Source organism: Pseudophryne corroboree, assembly GCF_028390025.1.
Source record: "Pseudophryne corroboree isolate aPseCor3 chromosome 3 unlocalized genomic scaffold, aPseCor3.hap2 SUPER_3_unloc_59, whole genome shotgun sequence".
Taxonomy (NCBI): domain Eukaryota; kingdom Metazoa; phylum Chordata; class Amphibia; order Anura; family Myobatrachidae; genus Pseudophryne; species Pseudophryne corroboree.
The window spans coordinates 79,170-104,099 of NW_026967551.1; the positions used below are offsets into that span (position 1 = coordinate 79,170).

General features: G+C 43.1%; 1 protein-coding gene across 1 annotated transcript in view; it reads right to left on the reverse strand.

Annotated features, from left to right (window-relative positions):
- The window catches only part of ENO4 (enolase 4), a 199,505-nt gene that overhangs the window by 77,492 nt on the left and 97,083 nt on the right, over positions 1-24,930 (reverse strand). Inside the window, exon 3 of the mRNA XM_063950052.1 lies at positions 16,131-16,306. Within this exon, the coding sequence (XP_063806122.1) occupies positions 16,131-16,306 (176 nt within the window). The remainder of the gene's footprint in view (positions 1-16,130; positions 16,307-24,930) is intronic.

Sequence of the window (24,930 nt, forward strand, 5' to 3'; positions counted from 1 at the left end):
AATGTCCTGTGACATCCCATCATCTACACAATGTATACTATACCATACACCAATGTCCTGTGACATCCCATCATCTACACAATGTATACTATACCATACACCAATGTCCTGTGACATCCCATCATCTACACAATGTATACTATACCATGCACCAATGTCCTGTGACATCCCAGCACCTCATCATCTACACAATGTATACTATACCATACACCAATGACCTGTGACATCCCATCATCTACACAATGTATACTATACCATACACCAATGTCCTGTGACATCCCATCATCTACACAATGTATACTATACCATGCACCAATGTCCTGTGACATCCCATCATCTACACAATGTATACTATACCATGCACCAATGTCCTGTGACACCTCATCATCTACACAATGTATACTATACCATGCACCAATGACCTGTGACATCTCATCATCTACACAATGTATACTATACCATGCACCAATGTCCTGTGACATCTCATCATCTACACAATGTATACTATACCATACACCAATGTCCTGTGACACCTCATCATCTACACAATGTATACTATACCATACACCAATGTCCTGTGACATCCCATCATCTACACAATGTATACTATACCATACACCAATGTCCTGTGACATCCCATCATCTACACAATGTATACTATACCATACACCAATGTCCTGTGACACCACATCATCTACACAATGTATACTATACCATGCACCAATGTCCTGTGACATCCCATCATCTACACAATGTATACTATACCATGCACCAATGTCCTGTGACACCCCATCATCTACACAATGTATACTATACCATGCACCAATGTCCTGTGACATCCCAGCATCTACACAATGTATACTATACCATGCACCAATGTCCTGTGACATCCCATCATCTACACAATGTATACTATACCATACACCAATGTCCTGTGACATCCCATCATCTACACAATGTATACTATATCATACACCAATGTCATGTGACATCTCATCATCTACACAATGTATACTATACCATAAACCAATGTCCTGTGACACCCCATCATCTACACAATGTATACTATACCATGCACCAATGTCCTGTGACATCCCAGCACCTCATCATCTACACAATGTATACTATACCATACACCAATGACCTGTGACATCCCATCATCTACAAAATGTATACTATACTATACACCAATGTCCTGTGACATCCCATCATCTACACAATGTATACTATACCATGCACCAATGTCCTGTGACATCCCATCATCTACACAATGTATACTATACCATGCACCAATGACCTGTGACATCCCATCATCTACACAATGTATACTATACCATACACCAATGTCCTGTGACATCCCATCATCTACACAATGTATACTATACCATACACCAATGTCCTGTGACATCCCAGCATCCATCATCTACACAATGTATACTATACCATACACCAATGTCCTGTGACATCCCATCATCTACACAATGTATACTATACCATACACCAATGTCCTGTGACATCCCATCATCTACACAATGTATACTATACCATACACCAATGTCCTGTGACATCCCATCATCTACACAATGTATACTATACCATGCACCAATGTCCTGTGACATCCCAGCACCTCATCATCTACACAATGTATACTATACCATGCACCAATGTCCTGTGACATCCCATCTACACAATGTATACTATACCATGCACCAATGTCCTGTGACATCTCATCATCTACACAATGTATACTATACCATACACCAATGTCCTGTGACATCCCATCATCTACACAATGTATACTATACCATACACCAATGTCCTGTGACATCCCAGCATCTACACAATGTATACTATACCATGCACAAATGACCTGTGACATCCCATCATCTACACAATGTATACTATACCATGCACCAATGACCTGTGACATCCCAGCATCTACACAATGTATACTATACCATGCACCAATGTCCTGTGACATCCCATCATCTACACAATGTATACTATACCATGCACCAATGTCCTGTGACATCCCATCATCTACACAATGTATACTATACCATACACCAATGTCCTGTGACATCCCATCATCTACACAATGTATACTATACCATGCACCAATGTCCTGTGACATCCCATCATCTACACAATGTATACTATACCATGCACCAATGACCTGTGACATCCCATCATATACACAATGTATACTATACCATGCACCAATGTCCTGTGACATACCAGCATCTACACAATGTATACTATACCATGCACCAATGTCCTGTGACATCCCAGCATCTACACAATGTATACTATACCATACACCAATGTCCTGTGACATCCCAGCATCTACACAATGTATACTATACCATACACCAATGTCCTGTGACATCCCATCATCTACACAATGTATACTATACCATACACCAATGTCCTGTGACATCCCATCATCTACACAATGTATACTATACCATACACCAATGTCCTGTGACATCCCATCATCTACACAATGTATACTATACCATGCGCCAATGTCCTGTGACATCCCATCATCTACACAATGTATACTATACCATACACCAATGTCCTGTGACATCCCATCATCTACACAATGTATACTATACCATACACCAATGTCCTGTGACATCCCATCATCTACACAATGTATACTATACCATACACCAATGTCCTGTGACATCCCATCATCTACACAATGTATACTATACCATACACCAATGTCCTGTGACATCCCATCATCTACACAATGTATACTATACCATGCACCAATGTCCTGTGACATCCCATCATCTACACAATGTATACTATACCATACACCAATGACCTGTGACATCCCATCATCTACACAATGTATACTATACCATGCACCAATGTCCTGTGACATCCCATCATCTACACAATGTATACTATACCATACACCAATGTCCTGTGACATCCCATCATCTACACAATGTATACTATACCATGCACCAATGTCCTGTGACATCCCAGCACCTCATCATCTACACAATGTATACTATACCATACACCAATGACCTGTGACATCCCATCATCTACACAATGTATACTATACCATACACCAATGTCCTGTGACATCCCATCATCTACACAATGTATACTATACCATGCGCCAATGTCCTGTGACATCCCATCATCTACACAATGTATACTATACCATGCGCCAATGTCCTGTGACATCCCATCATCTACACAATGTATACTATACCATACACCAATGTCCTGTGACATCCCATCATCTACACAATGTATACTATACCATGCACCAATGTCCTGTGACATCCCATCATCTACACAATGTATACTATACCATACACCAATGTCCTGTGACACCCCATCATCTACACAATGTATACTATACCATGCACCAATGTCCTGTGACACCCCATCATCTACACAATGTATACTATACCATGCACCAATGACCTGTGACATCCCATCATCTACACAATGTATACTATACCATACACCAATGTCCTGTGACATCCCGTCATCTACACAATGTATACTATACCATGCACCAATGTCCTGTGACATCCCATCATCTACACAATGTATACTATACCATGCACCAATGTCCTGTGACATCCCATCATCTACACAATGTATACTATACCATGCACCAATGACCTGTGACATCCCATCATATACACAATGTATACTATACCATACACCAATGTCCTGTGACATCCCATCATCTACACAATGTATACTATACCATGCACCAATGTCCTGTGACATCCCATCATCTACACAAAGTATACTATACCATGCACCAATGACCTGTGACATCCCATCATCTACACAATGTATACTATACCATACACCAATGACCTGTGACATCCCATCATCTACACAATGTATACTATACCATGCACCAATGTCCTGTGACATCCCATCATCTACACAATGTATACTATACCATACACCAATGTCCTGTGACATCCCATCATCTACACAATGTATACTATACCATGCACCAATGTCCTGTGACATCCCAGCACCTCATCATCTACACAATGTATACTATACCATACACCAATGACCTGTGACATCCCATCATCTACACAATGTATACTATACCATACACCAATGTCCTGTGACATCCCATCATCTACACAATGTATACTATACCATACACCAATGTCCTGTGACATCCCATCATCTACACAATGTATACTATACCATACACCAATGTCCTGTGACATCCCATCATCTACACAATGTATGCTATACCATACGCCAATGTCCTGTGACATCCCATCATCTACACAATGTATACTATACCATGCGCCAATGTCCTGTGACATCCCATCATCTACACAATGTATACTATACCATGCGCCAATGTCCTGTGACATCCCATCATCTACACAATGTATACTATACCATACACCAATGTCCTGTGACATCCCATCATCTACACAATGTATACTATACCATACACCAATGTCCTGTGACACCCCATCATCTACACAATGTATACTATACCATGCACCAATGTCCTGTGACATCCCATCATCTACACAATGTATACTATACCATGCACCAATGTCCTGTCACACCCCATCATCTACACAATGTATACTATACCATGCACCAATGTCCTGTGACATCCCAGCATCTACACAATGTATACTATACCATGCACCAATGTCCTGTGACATCCCATCATCTACACAATGTATACTATACCATGCACCAATGACCTGTGACATCCCATCATCTACACAATGTATACTATACCATACACCAATGTCCTGTGACATCCCATCATCTACACAATGTATACTATATCATACACCAATGTCATGTGACATCTCATCATCTACACAATGTATACTATACCATACACCAATGTCCTGTGACATCCCATCATCTACACAATGTATACTATACCATACACCAATGTCCTGTGACATCCCATCATCTACACAATGTATACTATACCATACACCAATGTCCTGTGACATCCCATCATCTACACAATGTATACTATACCATACACCAATGACCTGTGACATCCCAGCATCTACACAATGTATACTATACCATACACCAATGTCCTGTGACATCCCATCATCTACACAATGTATACTATACCATACACCAATGACCTGTGACACCCCATCATCTACACAATGTATACTATACCATGCACCAATGTCCTGTGACATCCCATCATCTACACAATGTATACTATACCATGCACCAATGTCCTGTGACATCCCATCATCTACACAATGTATACTATACCATGCACCAATGTCCTGTGACATCCCATCATCTACACAATGTATACTATACCATGCACCAATGTCCTGTGACATCCCATCATCTACACAATGTATACTATACCATACACCAATGACCTGTGACATCCCAGCGTCTACACAATGTATACTATACCATACACCAATGACCTGTGACATCCCATCATCTACACAATGTATACTATACCATGCACCAATGTCCTGTGACATCCCATCATATACACAATGTATACTATACCATGCACCAATGTCCTGTGACATCCCATCATCTACACAATGTATACTATACCATACACCAATGTCCTGTGACATCTCATCATATACACAATGTATACTATACCATGCACCAATGTCCTGTGACATCCCATCATCTACACAATGTATACTATACCATACACAAATGTCCTGTGACATCCCAGCACCTCATCATCTACACAATGTATACTATACCATACCATACACCAATGTCCTGTGACATCCCAGCATCTACACAATGTATACTATACCATGCACCAATGTCCTGTGACATCCCAGCACCTCATCATCTACACAATGTATACTATACCATACACCAATGTCCTGTGACATCCCAGCATCTACACAATGTATACTATACCATACACCAATGACCTGTGACATCCCATCATCTACACAATGTATACTATACCATACACCAATGTCCTGTGACATCCCATCATCTACACAATGTATACTATACCATGCACCAATGTCCTGTGACATCCCATCATCTACACAATGTATACTATACCATACACCAATGTCCTATGACATCCCATCATCTACACAATGTATACTATACCATACACCAATGTCCTGTGACATCCCATCATCTACACAATGTATACTATACCATACACCAATGACCTGTGACATCCCATCATCTACACAATGTATACTATACCATGCACCAATGACCTGTGACATCCCATCATCTACACAATGTATACTATACCATACACCAATGTCCTGTGACATCCCATCATATACATAATGTATACTATACCATACACCAATGTCCTGTGACATCCCATCATCTACACAATGTATACTATACCATGCACCAATGTCCTGTGACATCTCATCATCTACACAATGTATACTATACCATACACCAATGTCCTGTGACATCTCATCATCTACACAATGTATACTATACCATACACCAATGTCCTGTGACATCCCATCATCTACACAATGTATACTATACCATACACCAATGTCCTGTGACATCCCAGCATCTACACAATGTATACTATACCATGCACCAATGTCCTGTGACATCCCAGCATCTACACAATGTATACTATACCATGCACCAATGTCCTGTGACACCCCATCATCTACACAATGTATACTATACCATACACCAATGTCCTGTGACATCCCATCTATACAATGTATACTATACCATACACCAATGTCCTGTGACATCCCATCATCTACACAATGTATACTATACCATACACAAATGTCCTGTGACATCCCATCATCTACACAATGTATACTATACCATGCACCAATGTCCTGTGACATCCCATCATCTACACAATGTATACTATACCATACACCAATGTCCTGTGACATCCCATCATATACATAATGTATACTATACCATACACCAATGTCCTGTGACATCCCATCATCTACACAATGTATACTATACCATGCACCAATGTCCTGTGACATCTCATCATCTACACAATGTATACTATACCATACACCAATGTCCTGTGACATCCCATCATCTACACAATGTATACTATACCATACACCAATGTCCTGTGACATCCCAGCATCTACACAATGTATACTATACCATGCACCAATGTCCTGTGACATCCCAGCATCTACACAATGTATACTATACCATGCACCAATGTCCTGTGACACCCCATCATCTACACAATGTATACTATACCATACACCAATGTCCTGTGACATCCCATCTATACAATGTATACTATACCATACACCAATGTCCTGTGACATCCCATCATCTACACAATGTATACTATACCATACACCAATGTCCTGTGACATCCCAGCATCTACACAATGTATACTATACCATACACCAATGTCCTGTGACATCCCATCATCTACACAATGTATACTATACCATACACCAATGTCCTGTGACATCCCATCATATACATAATGTATACTATACCATACACCAATGTCCTGTGACATCCCATCATCTACACAATGTATACTATACCATGCACCAATGTCCTGTGACATCTCATCATCTACACAATGTATACTATACCATACACCAATGTCCTGTGACATCCCATCATCTACACAATGTATACTATACCATACACCAATGTCCTGTGACATCCCAGCATCTACACAATGTATACTATACCATGCACCAATGTCCTGTGACATCCCAGCATCTACACAATGTATACTATACCATGCACCAATGTCCTGTGACACCCCATCATCTACACAATGTATACTATACCATACACCAATGTCCTGTGACATCCCATCTATACAATGTATACTATACCATACACCAATGTCCTGTGACATCCCATCATCTACACAATGTATACTATACCATACACCAATGTCCTGTGACATCCCAGCATCTACACAATGTATACTATACCATACACCAATGTCCTGTGACATCCCATCATCTACACAATGTATACTATACCATACACCAATGTCCTGTGACATCCCATCATCTACACAATGTATACTATACCATACACCAATGTCCTGTGACATCCCATCATATACACAATGTATACTATACCATACACCAATGTCCTGTGACATCCCATCATCTACACAATGTATACTATACCATGCACCAATGTCCTGTGACATCCCATCATCTACACAATGTATACTATACCATGCACCAATGTCCTGTGACATCCCATCATCTACACAATGTATACTATACCATGCACCAATGTCCTGTGACATCCCATCATCTACACAATGTATACTATACCATACACCAATGTCCTGTGACATCCCATCATCTACACAATGTATACTATACAATACACCAATGTCCTGTGACATCCCATCATCTACACAATGTATACTATATCATACACCAATGTCCTGTGACATCCCATCATCTACACAATGTATACTATATCATACACCAATGTCCTGTGACATCCCAGCATCTACACAATGTATACTATACCATACACCAATGTCCTGTGACATCCCATCATCTACACAATGTATACTATACCATGCACCAATGTCCTGTGACACCCCATCATCTACACAATGTATACTATACCATACACCAATGTCCTGTGACATCCCAGCATCTACACAATGTATACTATACCATACACCAATGTCCTGTGACATCCCATCATCTACACAATGTGTACTATACCATGCACCAATGTCCTGTGACATCCCAGCATCCATCATCTACACAATGTATACTATACCATGCACCAATGTCCTGTGACATCCCAGCACCTCATCATCTACACAATGTATACTATACCATACACCAATGACCTGTGACATCCCATCATCTACACAATGTATACTATACCATACACCAATGTCCTGACATCCCATCATCTACACAATGTATACTATACCATGCACCAATGTCCTGTGACATCCCATCATCTACACAATGTATACTATACCATGCACCAATGACCTGTGACATCCCATCATCTACACAATGTATACTATACCATACACCAATGTCCTGTGACATCCCATCATCTACACAATGTATACTATACCATACACCAATGTCCTGTGACATCCCAGCATCCATCATCTACACAATGTATACTATACCATACACCAATGTCCTGTGACATCCCATCATCTACACAATGTATACTATACCATACACCAATGTCCTGTGACATCCCATCATCTACACAATGTATACTATACCATACACCAATGTCCTGTGACATCCCATCATCTACACAATGTATACTATACCATGCACCAATGTCCTGTGACATCCCAGCACCTCATCATCTACACAATGTATACTATACCATGCACCAATGTCCTGTGACATCCCATCTACACAATGTATACTATACCATGCACCAATGTCCTGTGACATCTCATCATCTACACAATGTATACTATACCATACACCAATGTCCTGTGACATCCCATCATCTACACAATGTATACTATACCATACACCAATGTCCTGTGACATCCCAGCATCTACACAATGTATACTATACCATGCACCAATGACCTGTGACATCCCATCATCTACACAATGTATACTATACCATGCACCAATGACCTGTGACATCCCAGCATCTACACAATGTATACTATACCATGCACCAATGTCCTGTGACATCCCATCATCTACACAATGTATACTATACCATGCACCAATGTCCTGTGACATCCCATCATCTACACAATGTATACTATACAATACACCAATGTCCTGTGACATCCCAGCATCTACACAATGTATACTATACCATGCACCAATGTCCTGTGACATCCCATCATCTACACAATGTATACTATACCATGCACCAATGTCCTGTGACATCCCAGCACCTCATCATCTACACAATGTATACTATACCATACACCAATGACCTGTGACATCCCATCATCTACACAATGTATACTATACCATACACCAATGTCCTGTGACATCCCATCATCTACACAATGTATACTATACCATGCACCAATGTCCTGTGACATCCCATCATCTACACAATGTATACTATACCATGCACCAATGTCCTGTGACACCTCATCATCTACACAATGTATACTATACCATGCACCAATGACCTGTGACATCTCATCATCTACACAATGTATACTATACCATGCACCAATGTCCTGTGACATCTCATCATCTACACAATGTATACTATACCATACACCAATGTCCTGTGACACCTCATCATCTACACAATGTATACTATACCATACACCAATGTCCTGTGACATCCCATCATCTACACAATGTATACTATACCATACACCAATGTCCTGTGACATCCCATCATCTACACAATGTATACTATACCATACACCAATGTCCTGTGACACCACATCATCTACACAATGTATACTATACCATGCACCAATGTCCTGTGACATCCCATCATCTACACAATGTATACTATACCATGCACCAATGTCCTGTGACACCCCATCATCTACACAATGTATACTATACCATGCACCAATGTCCTGTGACATCCCAGCATCTACACAATGTATACTATACCATGCACCAATGTCCTGTGACATCCCATCATCTACACAATGTATACTATACCATACACCAATGTCCTGTGACATCCCATCATCTACACAATGTATACTATATCATACACCAATGTCATGTGACATCTCATCATCTACACAATGTATACTATACCATAAACCAATGTCCTGTGACACCCCATCATCTACACAATGTATACTATACCATGCACCAATGTCCTGTGACATCCCAGCACCTCATCATCTACACAATGTATACTATACCATACACCAATGACCTGTGACATCCCATCATCTACAAAATGTATACTATACTATACACCAATGTCCTGTGACATCCCATCATCTACACAATGTATACTATACCATGCACCAATGTCCTGTGACATCCCATCATCTACACAATGTATACTATACCATGCACCAATGACCTGTGACATCCCATCATCTACACAATGTATACTATACCATACACCAATGTCCTGTGACATCCCATCATCTACACAATGTATACTATACCATACACCAATGTCCTGTGACATCCCAGCATCCATCATCTACACAATGTATACTATACCATACACCAATGTCCTGTGACATCCCATCATCTACACAATGTATACTATACCATACACCAATGTCCTGTGACATCCCATCATCTACACAATGTATACTATACCATACACCAATGTCCTGTGACATCCCATCATCTACACAATGTATACTATACCATGCACCAATGTCCTGTGACATCCCAGCACCTCATCATCTACACAATGTATACTATACCATGCACCAATGTCCTGTGACATCCCATCTACACAATGTATACTATACCATGCACCAATGTCCTGTGACATCTCATCATCTACACAATGTATACTATACCATACACCAATGTCCTGTGACATCCCATCATCTACACAATGTATACTATACCATACACCAATGTCCTGTGACATCCCAGCATCTACACAATGTATACTATACCATGCACAAATGACCTGTGACATCCCATCATCTACACAATGTATACTATACCATGCACCAATGACCTGTGACATCCCAGCATCTACACAATGTATACTATACCATGCACCAATGTCCTGTGACATCCCATCATCTACACAATGTATACTATACCATGCACCAATGTCCTGTGACATCCCATCATCTACACAATGTATACTATACCATACACCAATGTCCTGTGACATCCCATCATCTACACAATGTATACTATACCATGCACCAATGTCCTGTGACATCCCATCATCTACACAATGTATACTATACCATGCACCAATGTCCTGTGACATCCCATCATCTACACAATGTATACTATACCATACACCAATGTCCTGTGACATCCCATCATCTACACAATGTATACTATACAATACACCAATGTCCTGTGACATCCCATCATCTACACAATGTATACTATACCATACACCAATGTCCTGTGACATCCATCATCTACACAATGTATACTATACCATGCACCAATGTCCTGTGACATCCCATCATCTACACAATGTATACTATACCATGCACCAATGTCCTGTGACATCCCATCATCTACACAATGTATACTATACCATGCACCAATGTCCTGTGACATCCCATCATCTACACAATGTATACTATACCATGCACCAATGTCCTGTGACATCCCATCATCTACACAATGTATACTATACCATGCACCAATGACCTGTGACATCCCATCATCTACACAATGTATACTATACCATGCACCAATGACCTGTGACATCCCATCATCTACACAATGTATACTATACCATGCACCAATGTCCTGTGACATCCCATCATCTACACAATGTATACTATACCATGCACCAATGTCCTGTGACATCCCATCATCTACACAATGTATACTATACCATGCACCAATGTCCTGTGACATCCCATCATCTACACAATGTATACTATACCATGCACCAATGACCTGTGACATCCCATCATCTACACAATGTATACTATACCATGCACCAATGTCCTGTGACATCCCATCATCTACACAATGTATACTATACCATACACCAATGTCCTGTGACATCCCATCATCTACACAATGTATACTATACCATGCACCAATGACCTGTGACATCCCATCATCTACACAATGTATACTATACCATACACCAATGTCCTGTGACATCCCATCATCTACACAATGTATACTATACCATACACCAATGTCCTGTGACATCCCATCATCTACACAATGTATACTATACCATACACCAATGTCCTGTGACATCCCATCATCTACACAATGTATACTATACCATACACCAATGTCCTGTGACATCCCAGCATCTACACAATGTATACTATACCATGCACCAATGTCCTGTGACATCTCATCATCTACACAATGTATACTATACCATGCACCAATGTCCTGTGACATCCCAGCATCTACACAATGTATACTATACCATGCACCAATGTCCTGTGACATCCCATCATCTACACAATGTATACTATACCATACACCAATGTCCTGTGACATCCCATCATCTACACAATGTATACTATACCATACACCAATGTCCTGTGACATCCCATCATCTACACAATGTATACTATACCATACACCAATGTCCTGTGACATCCCATCATCTACACAATGTATACTATACACCAATGACCTGTGACATCCCATCATCTACACAATGTATACTATACCATACACCAATGTCCTGTGACATCCCATCATCTACACAATGTATACTATACCATGCACCAATGACCTGTGACATCCCATCATCTACACAATGTATACTATACCATACACAAATGTCCTGTGACATCCCAGCATCTACACAATGTATACTATACCATGCACCAATGTCCTGTGACATCCCAGCACCTACACAATGTATACTATACCATACACCAATGACCTGTGACATCCCATCATCTACACAATGTATACTATACCATACACCAATGTCCTGTGACATCCCATCATCTACACAATGTATACTATACCATACACCAATGTCCTGTGACATCCCATCATCTACACAATGTATACTATACCATACACCAATGTCCTGTGACATCCCATCATCTACACAATGTATACTATACCATGCACCAATGTCCTGTGACACCTCATCATCTACACAATGTATACTATACCATGCACCAATGTCCTGTGACACCTCATCATCTACACAATGTATACTATACCATACACCAATGTCCTGTGACATCCCATCATCTACACAATGTATACTATACCATACACCAATGTCCTGTGACATCCCATCATCTACACAATGTATACTATACCATACACCAATGTCCTGTGACACCCCATCATCTACACAATGTATACTATACCATGCACCAATGTCCTGTGACATCCCATCATCTACACAATGTATACTATACCATGCACCAATGTCCTGTGACATCCCATCATCTACACAATGTATACTATACCATGCACCAATGTCCTGTGACACCCCATCATCTACACAATGTATACTATACCATGCACCAATGTCCTGTGACATCCCAGCATCTACACAATGTATACTATACCATACACCAATGTCCTGTGACATCCCATCATCTACACAATGTATACTATACCATGCACCAATGTCCTGTGACACCCCATCATCTACACAATGTATACTATACCATGCACCAATGTCCTGTGACATCCCAGCATCTACACAATGTATACTATATCATGCACCAATGTCCTGTGACATCACATCATCTACACAATGTATACTATACCATGCACCAATGACCTGTGACATCCCATCATCTACACAATGTATACTATACCATGCACCAATGTCCTGTGACATCCCATCATCTACACAATGTATACTATACCATACACCAATGTCCTGTGACATCCCATCATCTACACAATGTATACTATATCATACACCAATGTCATGTGACATCTCATCATCTACACAATGTATACTATACCATACACCAATGTCCTGTGACACCCCATCATCTACACAATGTATACTATACCATACACCAATGTCCTGTGACATCCCATCATCTACACAATGTATACTATACCATACACCAATGTCCTGTGACATCCCATCATCTACACAATGTATACTATACCATGCACCAATGTCCTGTGACATCCCATCATCTACACAATGTATACTATACCATGCACCAATGTCCTGTGACATCCCATCATCTACACAATGTATACTATACCATGCACCAATGTCCTGTGACATCCCATCATCTACACAATGTATACTATACCATGCACCAATGTCCTGTGACATCCCATCATCTACACAATGTATACTATACCATGCACCAATGTCCTGTGACATCCCATCATATACACAATGTATACTATACCATGCACCAATGTCCTGTGACATCCCAGCACCTCATCATCTACACAATGTATACTATACCATACACCAATGTCCTGTGACATCCCAGCATCTACACAATGTATACTATACCATACACCAATGACCTGTGACATCCCATCATCTACACAATGTATACTATACCATGCACCAATGTCCTGTGACATCCCATCATCTACACAATGTATACTATACCATACACCAATGACCTGTGACATCCCATCATCTACACAATGTATACTATACCATACACCAATGTCCTGTGACATCCCATCATCTACACAATGTATACTATACCATGCACCAATGTCCTGTGACATCCCATCATCTACACAATGTATACTATACCATGCACCAATGTCCTGTGACACCCCATCATCTACACAATGTATACTATACCATGCACCAATGTCCTGTGACACCCCATAATCTACACAATGTATACTATACAGTACCATACACCAATGTCCTGTGACACCCCATCATCTACACAATGTATACTATACCATACACCAATGTCCTGTGACACCCCAGCATCTACACAATGTATACTATACCATACACCAATGTCCTGTGACATCCCATCATCTACACAATGTATACTATACCATGCACCAATGTCCTGTGACATCCCATCATCTACACAATGTATACTATACCATGCACCAATGTCCTGTGACATCCCAGCATCTACACAATGTATACTATACCATACACCAATGTCCTGTGACATCCCATCATTTACACAATGTATACTATACCATGCACCAATGTCCTGTGACATCCCATCATCTACACAATGTATACTATACCATGCACCAATGTCCTGTGACATCCCAGCATCTACACAATGTATACTATACCATGCGATAGATAGATAGATAGATAGATAGATAGATAGATAGATAGATAGATAGATAGATAGATAGATAGATAGATAGAGATAGATAGATAGATACTGTGTGTGTTATCACTTGTGGTGCTGTACACTCTGGTTTCTACGGCATGGTGTAGGTGTACTATCCATATACAAGTAGTTTAGATGCCATTTCCAGGGATTCCCATGAAGCAGGGTACCATTGTGTTCTGCACATGTTACACAGTATTACACAGATTACGTACATACCTCAGCAGTTGATCGATTTTCCCCTGTTCATTGGGTTGTATTCCTTTAAGCGATGGGCTTATATAATCTTGTATCCAATCAATGGCGGTTTCAACTGACTGCTTCCTCTCAACCTCATTGGCTTCCACTGTGTCACAGGTAAGATAGTCTGCAGAGATAATGACTGAACAAATACTCTGCAGAGACATAAGAGAAAGTAGACCGCTACAGTATAAAAACCACAACAAAATGGTGTACAGGTGAGTGTCCCTAGGGGTGCGTTATCGTGTCCATTTTTTGTGTAATTGTACCTTACAATATACTCTTAATGTTTACATCTACGTCTCTCTTTATAAATGAAAGTTACCAAGAGGTATACGTTTATTACACATAGGGGATATTATCTGAAATAACCCATTTTTGCTTAAAGAAACTGATTTTACTACAAACTCCCCTATTCAGTGAGGCGCAATAGTTTTACCGCACATTTCACTTCACCGACTCAGCAAGCAGAAAGTTGGGGAAAATCACTATTTTAAAAAGGTAAAAATGTCAGGATTTGGTTACAAACCCCTAAAACCCTTCATCTATTGTTCTCAACTGCACTCCAATACAGAGAACAATACAGCAGGGGATTAAGTCCGATTGACCAGTCTCAGTTAATCCTATTAAAAGGTCAAGATAAATGTGGACCCATCTGTAGTTGTTGAGGTTGAAAAAAGACAAATGTCCATCGAGTTCAAACTAGATTATAATTTTTTATGTTAATTAAATGCTGTATCCCTGGATATTTTTTTCCGCTAGGAATTTATCTAATCCATTTTTAAACTTATTGATTGAGTCCACCATTACTACCTTCTCTGGCAGAGAATTCCAAATCCTTACTGCTCTACCTGCGAAGAATCCTTTTCTCTGTTCGGTATGGAAATTTTTCTCTTCTAACCTCAGGAAGTGTCCTCGTGTCCTATGTAGTGTTTTTTGGTAAACAAATAGTTTGATAAATCCTTGTATTGTCCCTTAATGTATTTATAAATATTAATAATGTCCCCTCTCAGTCGCCTCTTTTCCAGTGTAAACATATCAAGCCTTTTAAGTCTTTCCTCTCTGCCTCTAACCAGTTTGGTGGCTCCCCTCTGAACCCTTTCCAGTTCCAAGATATCTTTTTTATAATATGGTGCCCAAAACTGTACACAATATTCCAGGTGTGGTCGCACCAATGATTTATACAGTGGCAGGATTACACTCTCATCCCTTGTCTCCATTCCCCGTTTTATACATGATAACACCTTATTAGCCTTTACTGCAGCATTTTGGAGATTGCGTACTGCTACAAAGTTTATTATCGATGAGCACACCCAAATCCTTTTCTACTACCGCTATCCCTACATTTTCCCCATTTAGTTTATAGGCTGCCTGGTTGTTCTTAGTCCCAAAGTGCATAACTTTACATTTTTCTATATTGAACCTCACTCTCCATTTATCCGCCCAGACCTCAAGTCTAGATAAGTCATTCTGTGGAGACTCAACATCCTCGTCTGAATTAATTATTCTATATATTTTAGTATCATCTGCGAAAAATGACACTGTGCTTTCCAGTCCCTCTCCTAGGTCATTAATGAATATATTACACAGCAATGGCCCGAGTACTGAGCCCTGCGGTATTCCACCGAGTACTGAGCCCTGCGGTATTCCACTGAGCACTGAACCCTGCGGTATTCCACTGAGTACTGAGCCCTGCGGTATTCCACCGAGTACTGAGGCCTGCGGTATTCCACCGAGTACTGAGCCCTGCGGTATTCCACTGAGCACTGAACCCTGCGGTATTCCACTGAGTACTGAGCCCTGCGGTATTCCACCGAGTACTGAGGCCTGCGGTATTCCACCGAGTACTGAGGCCTGCGGTATTCCACCGAGTACTGAGCCCTGCGGTATTCCACTGAGCACTGAACCCTGCGGTATTCCACTGAGTACTGAGCCCTGCGGTATTCCACCGAGTACTGAGGCCTGCGGTATTCCACCGAGTACTGAACCCTGTGCTATTCCACCGAGTACTGAGCCCTGCGGTATTCCACCGAGTACTGAGCCCTGCGGTATTCCACCGAGTACTGAGGCCTGCGGTATTCCACCGAGTACTGAACCCTGCGGTATTCCACCGAGTACTGAACCCTGCGGTATTCCACCGAGTACTGAGGCCTGCGGTATTCCACCGAGTACTGAACCCTGCGGTATTCCACCGAGTACTGAGCCCTGCAATATTCCACCGAGTACTGAACCCTGCGGTATTCCACCGAGTACTGAACCCTGCGGTATTCCACCGAGTACTGAGCCCTGCGGTATTCCACCGAGTACTGAGCCCTGCGGTATTCCACCGAGTACTGAGCCCTGCGGTATTCCACCGAGTACTGAACCCTGCAATATTCCACCGAGTACTGAACCCTGCGGTATTCCACCGAGTACTGAACCCTGCGGTATTCCACCGAGTACTGATCCCTGCGGTATTCCACCGAGTACTGAGCCCTGCGGTATTCCACGAGTACTGAGCCCTGCGGTATTCCACCGAGTACTGAACCCTGCAATATTCCACCGAGTACTGAACCCTGCGGTATTCCACCGAGTACTGAGCCCTGCGGTATTCCACCGAGTACTGAGCCCTGCGGTATTCCACCGAATACTGAGCCCTGCGGTATTCCACCGAGTACTGAGCCCTGCGGTATTCCACCGAGTACTGAGCCCTGCGGTATTCCACCGAGTACTGAACCCTGCGGTATTCCACCGAGTACTGAACCCTGCGGTATTCCACCGAGTACTGAACCCTGCGGTATTCCACCGAGTACTGAGCCCTGCGGTATTCCACCGAGTACTGAGCCCTGCGGTATTCCACCGAGTACTGAACCCTGCGGTATTCCACCGAGTACTGAACCCTGCGGTATTCCACCGAGTACTGAGCCCTGTGCTATTCCACCGAGTACTGAGCCCTGCGCTATTCCACCGAGTACTGAGCCCTGCGGTATTCCACCGAGTACTGAGCCCTGCGGTATTCCACCGAGTACTGAGCCCTGCGGTATTCCACCGAGTACTGATCCCTGCGGTATTCCACCGAGTACTGAGCCCTGCGGTATTCCACCGAGTACTGAGCCCTGCGGTATTCCACCGAGTACTGAGCCCTGCGGTATTCCACCGAGTACTGAGCCCTGCGGTATTCCACCGAGTACTGAACCCTGCGGTATTCCACCGAGTACTGAGCCCTGTGCTATTCCACCGAGTACTGAGCCCTGCGGTATTCCACCGAGTACTGAAGCCCATTCAGAGTACATGCCATTAACCCCCACTCGCTGTTCCCTAAGTACAGATAGTATTTACCACCCCAAGCTCTCTTAGTATGAGAATTAGTCTCCTGTGGGGAACTTTGTAAAAGGCTTTCGCGAAGTCTAAAAATATCACATCCACTGCTTGACCCTGATCAATATCCCTGATCAATATCGCTCACTTTCTCGTAGAAGCTTATTAAGTTAGATTGACATGACCTGTCCTTCATAAATCCATGTTGATTCCTAGTAATAACCTTGGAGGTATCCAAGTACTCTAGAATGCTATCCCTTAATATACCTTCCAGTATTTTCCCCGCTATAGATGTCAAACTTACCAGTCTATAGTTACCGGGGTGAGTTTTAATACCCTTTTTAAATATTGGGACTACCTCTGCTATACGCCAGTCCTTTGGTATCATTCCTGATTTAATGGATTCTCTTGAAATCAAATATAGGGGCCTCGATATCTCTACATTAAGTTCCATAAGAACCCTGGGGTGGAGTCCATCCGGCCCAGGAGATTTATTTATCTTAATTTTACTTAGGCTCTCCCGGACTACTTCCTCGTTTAACCAAGTACATAGCATCGGGTCGTTATCGTAGCATATATCAAGTTCTGCCAGTAGATACCCAATGAATCTCTTAAGATGCAGCGCTAAGAAGTGAAAAGTAAGTTCTACACTACTATACTTCTTATACAGTGCAAAGACTGCGATTATCTAAACAGCGGAGCCCAAACTGAGGCCTCTCAGGAACTTGTGGACTTTTAATGGGCTCTGGATTATTATATCCTAGTTAGAGTGAGTATTTCGCTATGTTTTATGTTATATTGTGGTATTAGGAATCACTGCAAATCATTTTTAGATTACGATATAAGATACCAATGTCCTGCACTTTTTAATCTCAATTATAAGTTATATGTAGGAGTATTTTACTTCTAAAAACCTTTTTAGATAAATAAAATTACCCTATTGATCAAATTTTGTTCATATAATTTTTATATTATTATTAGCGTCTATATTACTTGTTAAACAGCGCTAGGAGAACCTTTTTCTCTATAATAAATTATTACAGCTAATTGAATAAGGTTTTTTTGCGATTTGCTGTAAAATGTGTCATTTAAATAAGGACTCGCAGGCAGGTATTCCAGTGACTACACAGCGTCTTTACTGGCAGCAGACACTGCAGAGTATATTCAGGCTTGGGCCTGGTCACCCAAGTACAAACAGAAAAATATAAAACACAGATATAAAAAGTCCTAGCACTTCTTGTGCGTCATCAGTCCCAGTCCTTGGGAGAGGAATCAGCAGCAGAAAGAAAGAAGTAATAATGCCACTGCATAGGTCATTGGTACGGCCTCATCTAGAATACTGTATTCAGTTCTGGAGGCCATATCTTCAAAAGGATATTAATACATTAGAAACTGTACAAAGGAGGGCAACTAAAATGGTGCATGGCCTACATCACAAAACATACCCAGAAAGACTAAGAAATCTCAATATGTATAGTTTGGAGCAGAGAAGAGAAAGGGGGGACATGATAGAAACTTTCAAATATATGAAGGGTTTTAACAAAGTCCAGGAGGGAAACATTCTCCAAATGAAGAGAAGCAATAGGACACGAGGACATGCACTGAGACTGGAGGGGGGGAAGTTCAGGGGAAATTTGCGGAAAAATTATTTCACAGAAAGGGTAGTGGACAAGTGGAATAGCCTCCCATCAGAGGTGGTAGAGGCTAAGACAGTAGAGCAATTTAAACATGCATGGGATAGACATAAGGATATCCTTACAAAGAAATAAGGATCAAATAAGGTTAGAGATAAAAATAATATAAAAAAAAAAAAAAAGGGGGCAGACTAGATGGGCCAAGTGGTTCTTATCTGCTGACAAATTCTATGTTTCTATGTCCTCACACACATGCCATGATCTTCAGTACGGGCAATGGCCCTCATTCTGAGTTGATCGCACCAAGCAACTTTTTGCTGCTGGTGCGATCAACTAATCTCCGCCTATAGGGGAGTGTATTTCTGCATAGCAGGGCTGCGATCGCTTGTGCAACCCTGCTATGCTACAAAACTTCCCTGCAAAACAAGACCAGGGTAAGAGTTACCTAACCCTGTGTGACGGATCCAGCGATGAAGGTCCCGGTCCTGACGTCAAACAGCCGCCCTCCAAACGCCTGCGTTGGATTCACCACGCCTGGAAAACGGTGAGTATCTGCCCCAGAATGCCTCCTGCCTGGCCATCTTCTTGCGATCGCCGCTGCGATCACATTTGTCACTGGACCAATGCGACCACCACGCATGCATATTTCTGACCCATTCGTACCGCAGCGAAGAACCGCTGCATGCGAACGGGTCGGAATGACCCCCAATGTTCATAGTCCCTGACGCTGCAAACTGATCCATGCTCACTTGTCCCTAATAGGCATCAGTGCAATGCACTGTGGGTAAATGGGATTTTTAAACCCTTCTCCTGCACCTGAGTTCCTGCTGTCTGTGGGTGAGCTGGAAAACCCGGACCTTTGTTTCTACAGTTGCAGCTGTGCAGTATGTGCAGGTCTGGTTTTCTTCTCCCTTGGAGGGAGCGGATTCCACCAAAATGTGAACAAATCAGGTGAGAGATCACCCCTCTCACTACAAGAAAATAAATAAAAATAATTATGCAGTGGGGTGAGGCAGAGCCTTTCCTGTCACACTAACATTTGTGCCAGAGTATTGACTGTATAGAGTACATTATGTTTGAAATATCATCTTTGCCTTATTGTAATAATTTTTATAGCCAAAACTCTGGAGTAAAAAGTCTATGGCAGGTGAGGCAGTTATGGCAGGTGAGGCAGTTATGGCAGGTGAGGCAGTTATGGCAGGTGAGGCAGTTATGGCAGGTGAGGCAGGTGAGGCAGGTGAGGCAGGTATGGCAGGTGAGGCAGGTATGGCAGGTGAGGCAGGTATGGCAGGTGAGGCAGTTATGGCAGGTGAGGCAGTTATGGCAGGTGAGGCAGTTATGGCAGGTGAGGTAGGTGAGGCAGGTGAGGCAGTTATGGCAGGTGAGGCAGTTATGGCAGGTGAGGCAGGTATGGCAGGAGAGGCAGGTATGGCAGGAGAGGCAGGTATGGCAGGTGAGGCAGTTATGGCAGGTGAGGCAGTTATGGCAGGTGAGGTAGGTGAGGCAGGTGAGGTAGGTGAGGCAGTTATGGCAGGTGAGGTACGTGAGGTAGGTGAGGCAGTTATGGCAGGTGAGGTAGGTGAGGCAGTTGAGGTAGCGATCCGTACTGAATCAGACCCTGGGATAGGAATTAGGAGCATCAGGAGCCGGATTTCCCAGCAATTTATTCAACTTTCACCCCTTATATCTCCAAAGCTCTGAGGCCTAGAGAAGGTTTGTAGCTATGTGGTAGTAAGCGCCAAGAGTCCTATTAGAGAGAGAGCGCTACATAAATAAATTATTATTAGTATCAAGTGTACAAAGCATGAACATCTGATCTCGCAGGTTACCATGGCCTCTAGATTTCTCAGCCTGGCTAGCAGATTATGCATACCTCCCAACTTTATCTTCGCTGGAAGCGGGACACACGCACGGCTAAGACACTCGCGCTCCCGAAAAAGGGTGTGGCCTGCGGAAAGGGGCATGGCTTCGGAGGATCCGCGATCGTGAGCCACGCCCCCGTTTTCGTCACTGAGGGGGCATGCCCAGCGCTCTGTGAGCCGCTGGCATGCCCCCTCTCCCTCTGACTCCAGTGAATAGACGCTGTGCGCATGCACACAGTGTCTGTTCACCGCTGCTCTGCTAAGCAGGACAGCAATGACAGGAGCCCCCCTTCCCCACAGCGGGACACTGCGGCCGCGGGTGGGACAGTACTTAAAAAAACGGGACTGTCCCGCGAAAATCGGGACAGTTGGGAGGTATGGATTATGGAGGGAGGCAGCAGAGCCTCAGCAGCCCCAGCGGAGATTTGTGGGTATGCCTGTGTCCTGGCCTGCGGGGAGTGGGGGCGGGGTGGGTTAGCGGCTTATTATTTTGGTTGTGGAGGGGTCACTGTCTGCACACAGCAGTGTGGCTACGGAAGGCTGGTTTGCCTGGGGTTACCCCTTAGTTGTGTGGCCTTAGCGGTTGTTTTTCTGGGGGGAGAAGCTGCTCAGTAATGTAGCTGTGGGGGGGGAGGGGTTGCAGTTTTTTGGCTGAATCGCGCCATCGTAGCCACGCCCCCTGAAGTATAATACCAGTAATCCCAGCGTCACAAGGTGGAGGCTTGGCTACAATGACATGACTGCGGTAACCACCCCTCATTCCACCTCCACCCCGCCCCCTCGTAGCATCATAACTCCGCCCACGCCCCCCTGCTGAGCCGACCTGGCTGCTCTCTCCCACATAGAGGGGCACAGGTGCATGTGGTATAAATGCTGGCTGCCTTTACATGCAGGGCATGACCTTCCCTAGATCTACCTCTCTCTGCACTTCTGCCCCACCGGCAGCAACATGGCAGAAGTGGTGTAAGAGAAGAGAGGGCCCATGAGCAACCTCCTCTCTGACGTGACGAGGTCTACTGTGCATGCGCACATCTCCAGAACGTGGCACCCGTACCATGTTCCCGGTAACCTCTCTACGGTGCATGCACACATCTCCAGAACGTGGCACCCGCACCATGTTCCTGGTAACCTCTCTACTGTGCATGCGCACATCTACAGAACGTGGCACCCACACCATGTTCCCGGTGACCTCTCTACTGTGCATATCTCCAGGAACGTGGCACCCACACCATGTTCCCGGTAACCTCTCTACTGTGCATATCTCCAGAACGTGGCACCCGCACCATGTTCCTGGTAACCTCTCTACTGTGCATGCGCACATCTCCAGAACGTGGCACCCACACCATGTTCCTGGTAACCTCTCTACTGTGCATGCGTACATCTCCAAAACGTGGCACCCGTACCATGTTCCTGGTAACCTCTCTACTGGGCACATCTCCAGAACGTGGCACCCGCACCATGTTCCCGGTAACCTCTTTACTGTGCATGCGCACATCTCCAGAACGTGGCACCCACACCATGTTCCTGGTAACTTCTCTACTGTGCATATCTCCAAGAACGTGGAACCTGCACCATGTTCCCGGTGACCTCTCTACTGTGCATATCTCCAGGAACGTGGCACCCACACCATGTTCCCGGTAACCTCTCTACTGTGCATATCTCCAGGTACGTGGCACCCACACCATGTTCCCGGTAACCACTCTACTGTGCATGCGCACATCTCCAGAATGTGGCACCCGTACCATGTTCCTGGTAACCTCTCTACTGGGCACATCTCCAGAACGTGGCACCCGCACCATGTTCCCGGTAACCGCTCTACTGTGCATGCGCACATCTCCAGAACGTGGCACCCGCACCATGTTCCTGGTAACCTCTTTACTGGGCACATCCCCAGAACGTGGCACCCGCATCATGTTCCCGGTAACCGCTCTACTGTGCATGCGCACATCTCCAGAACGTGGCACCCGCACCATGTTCCTGGTAACC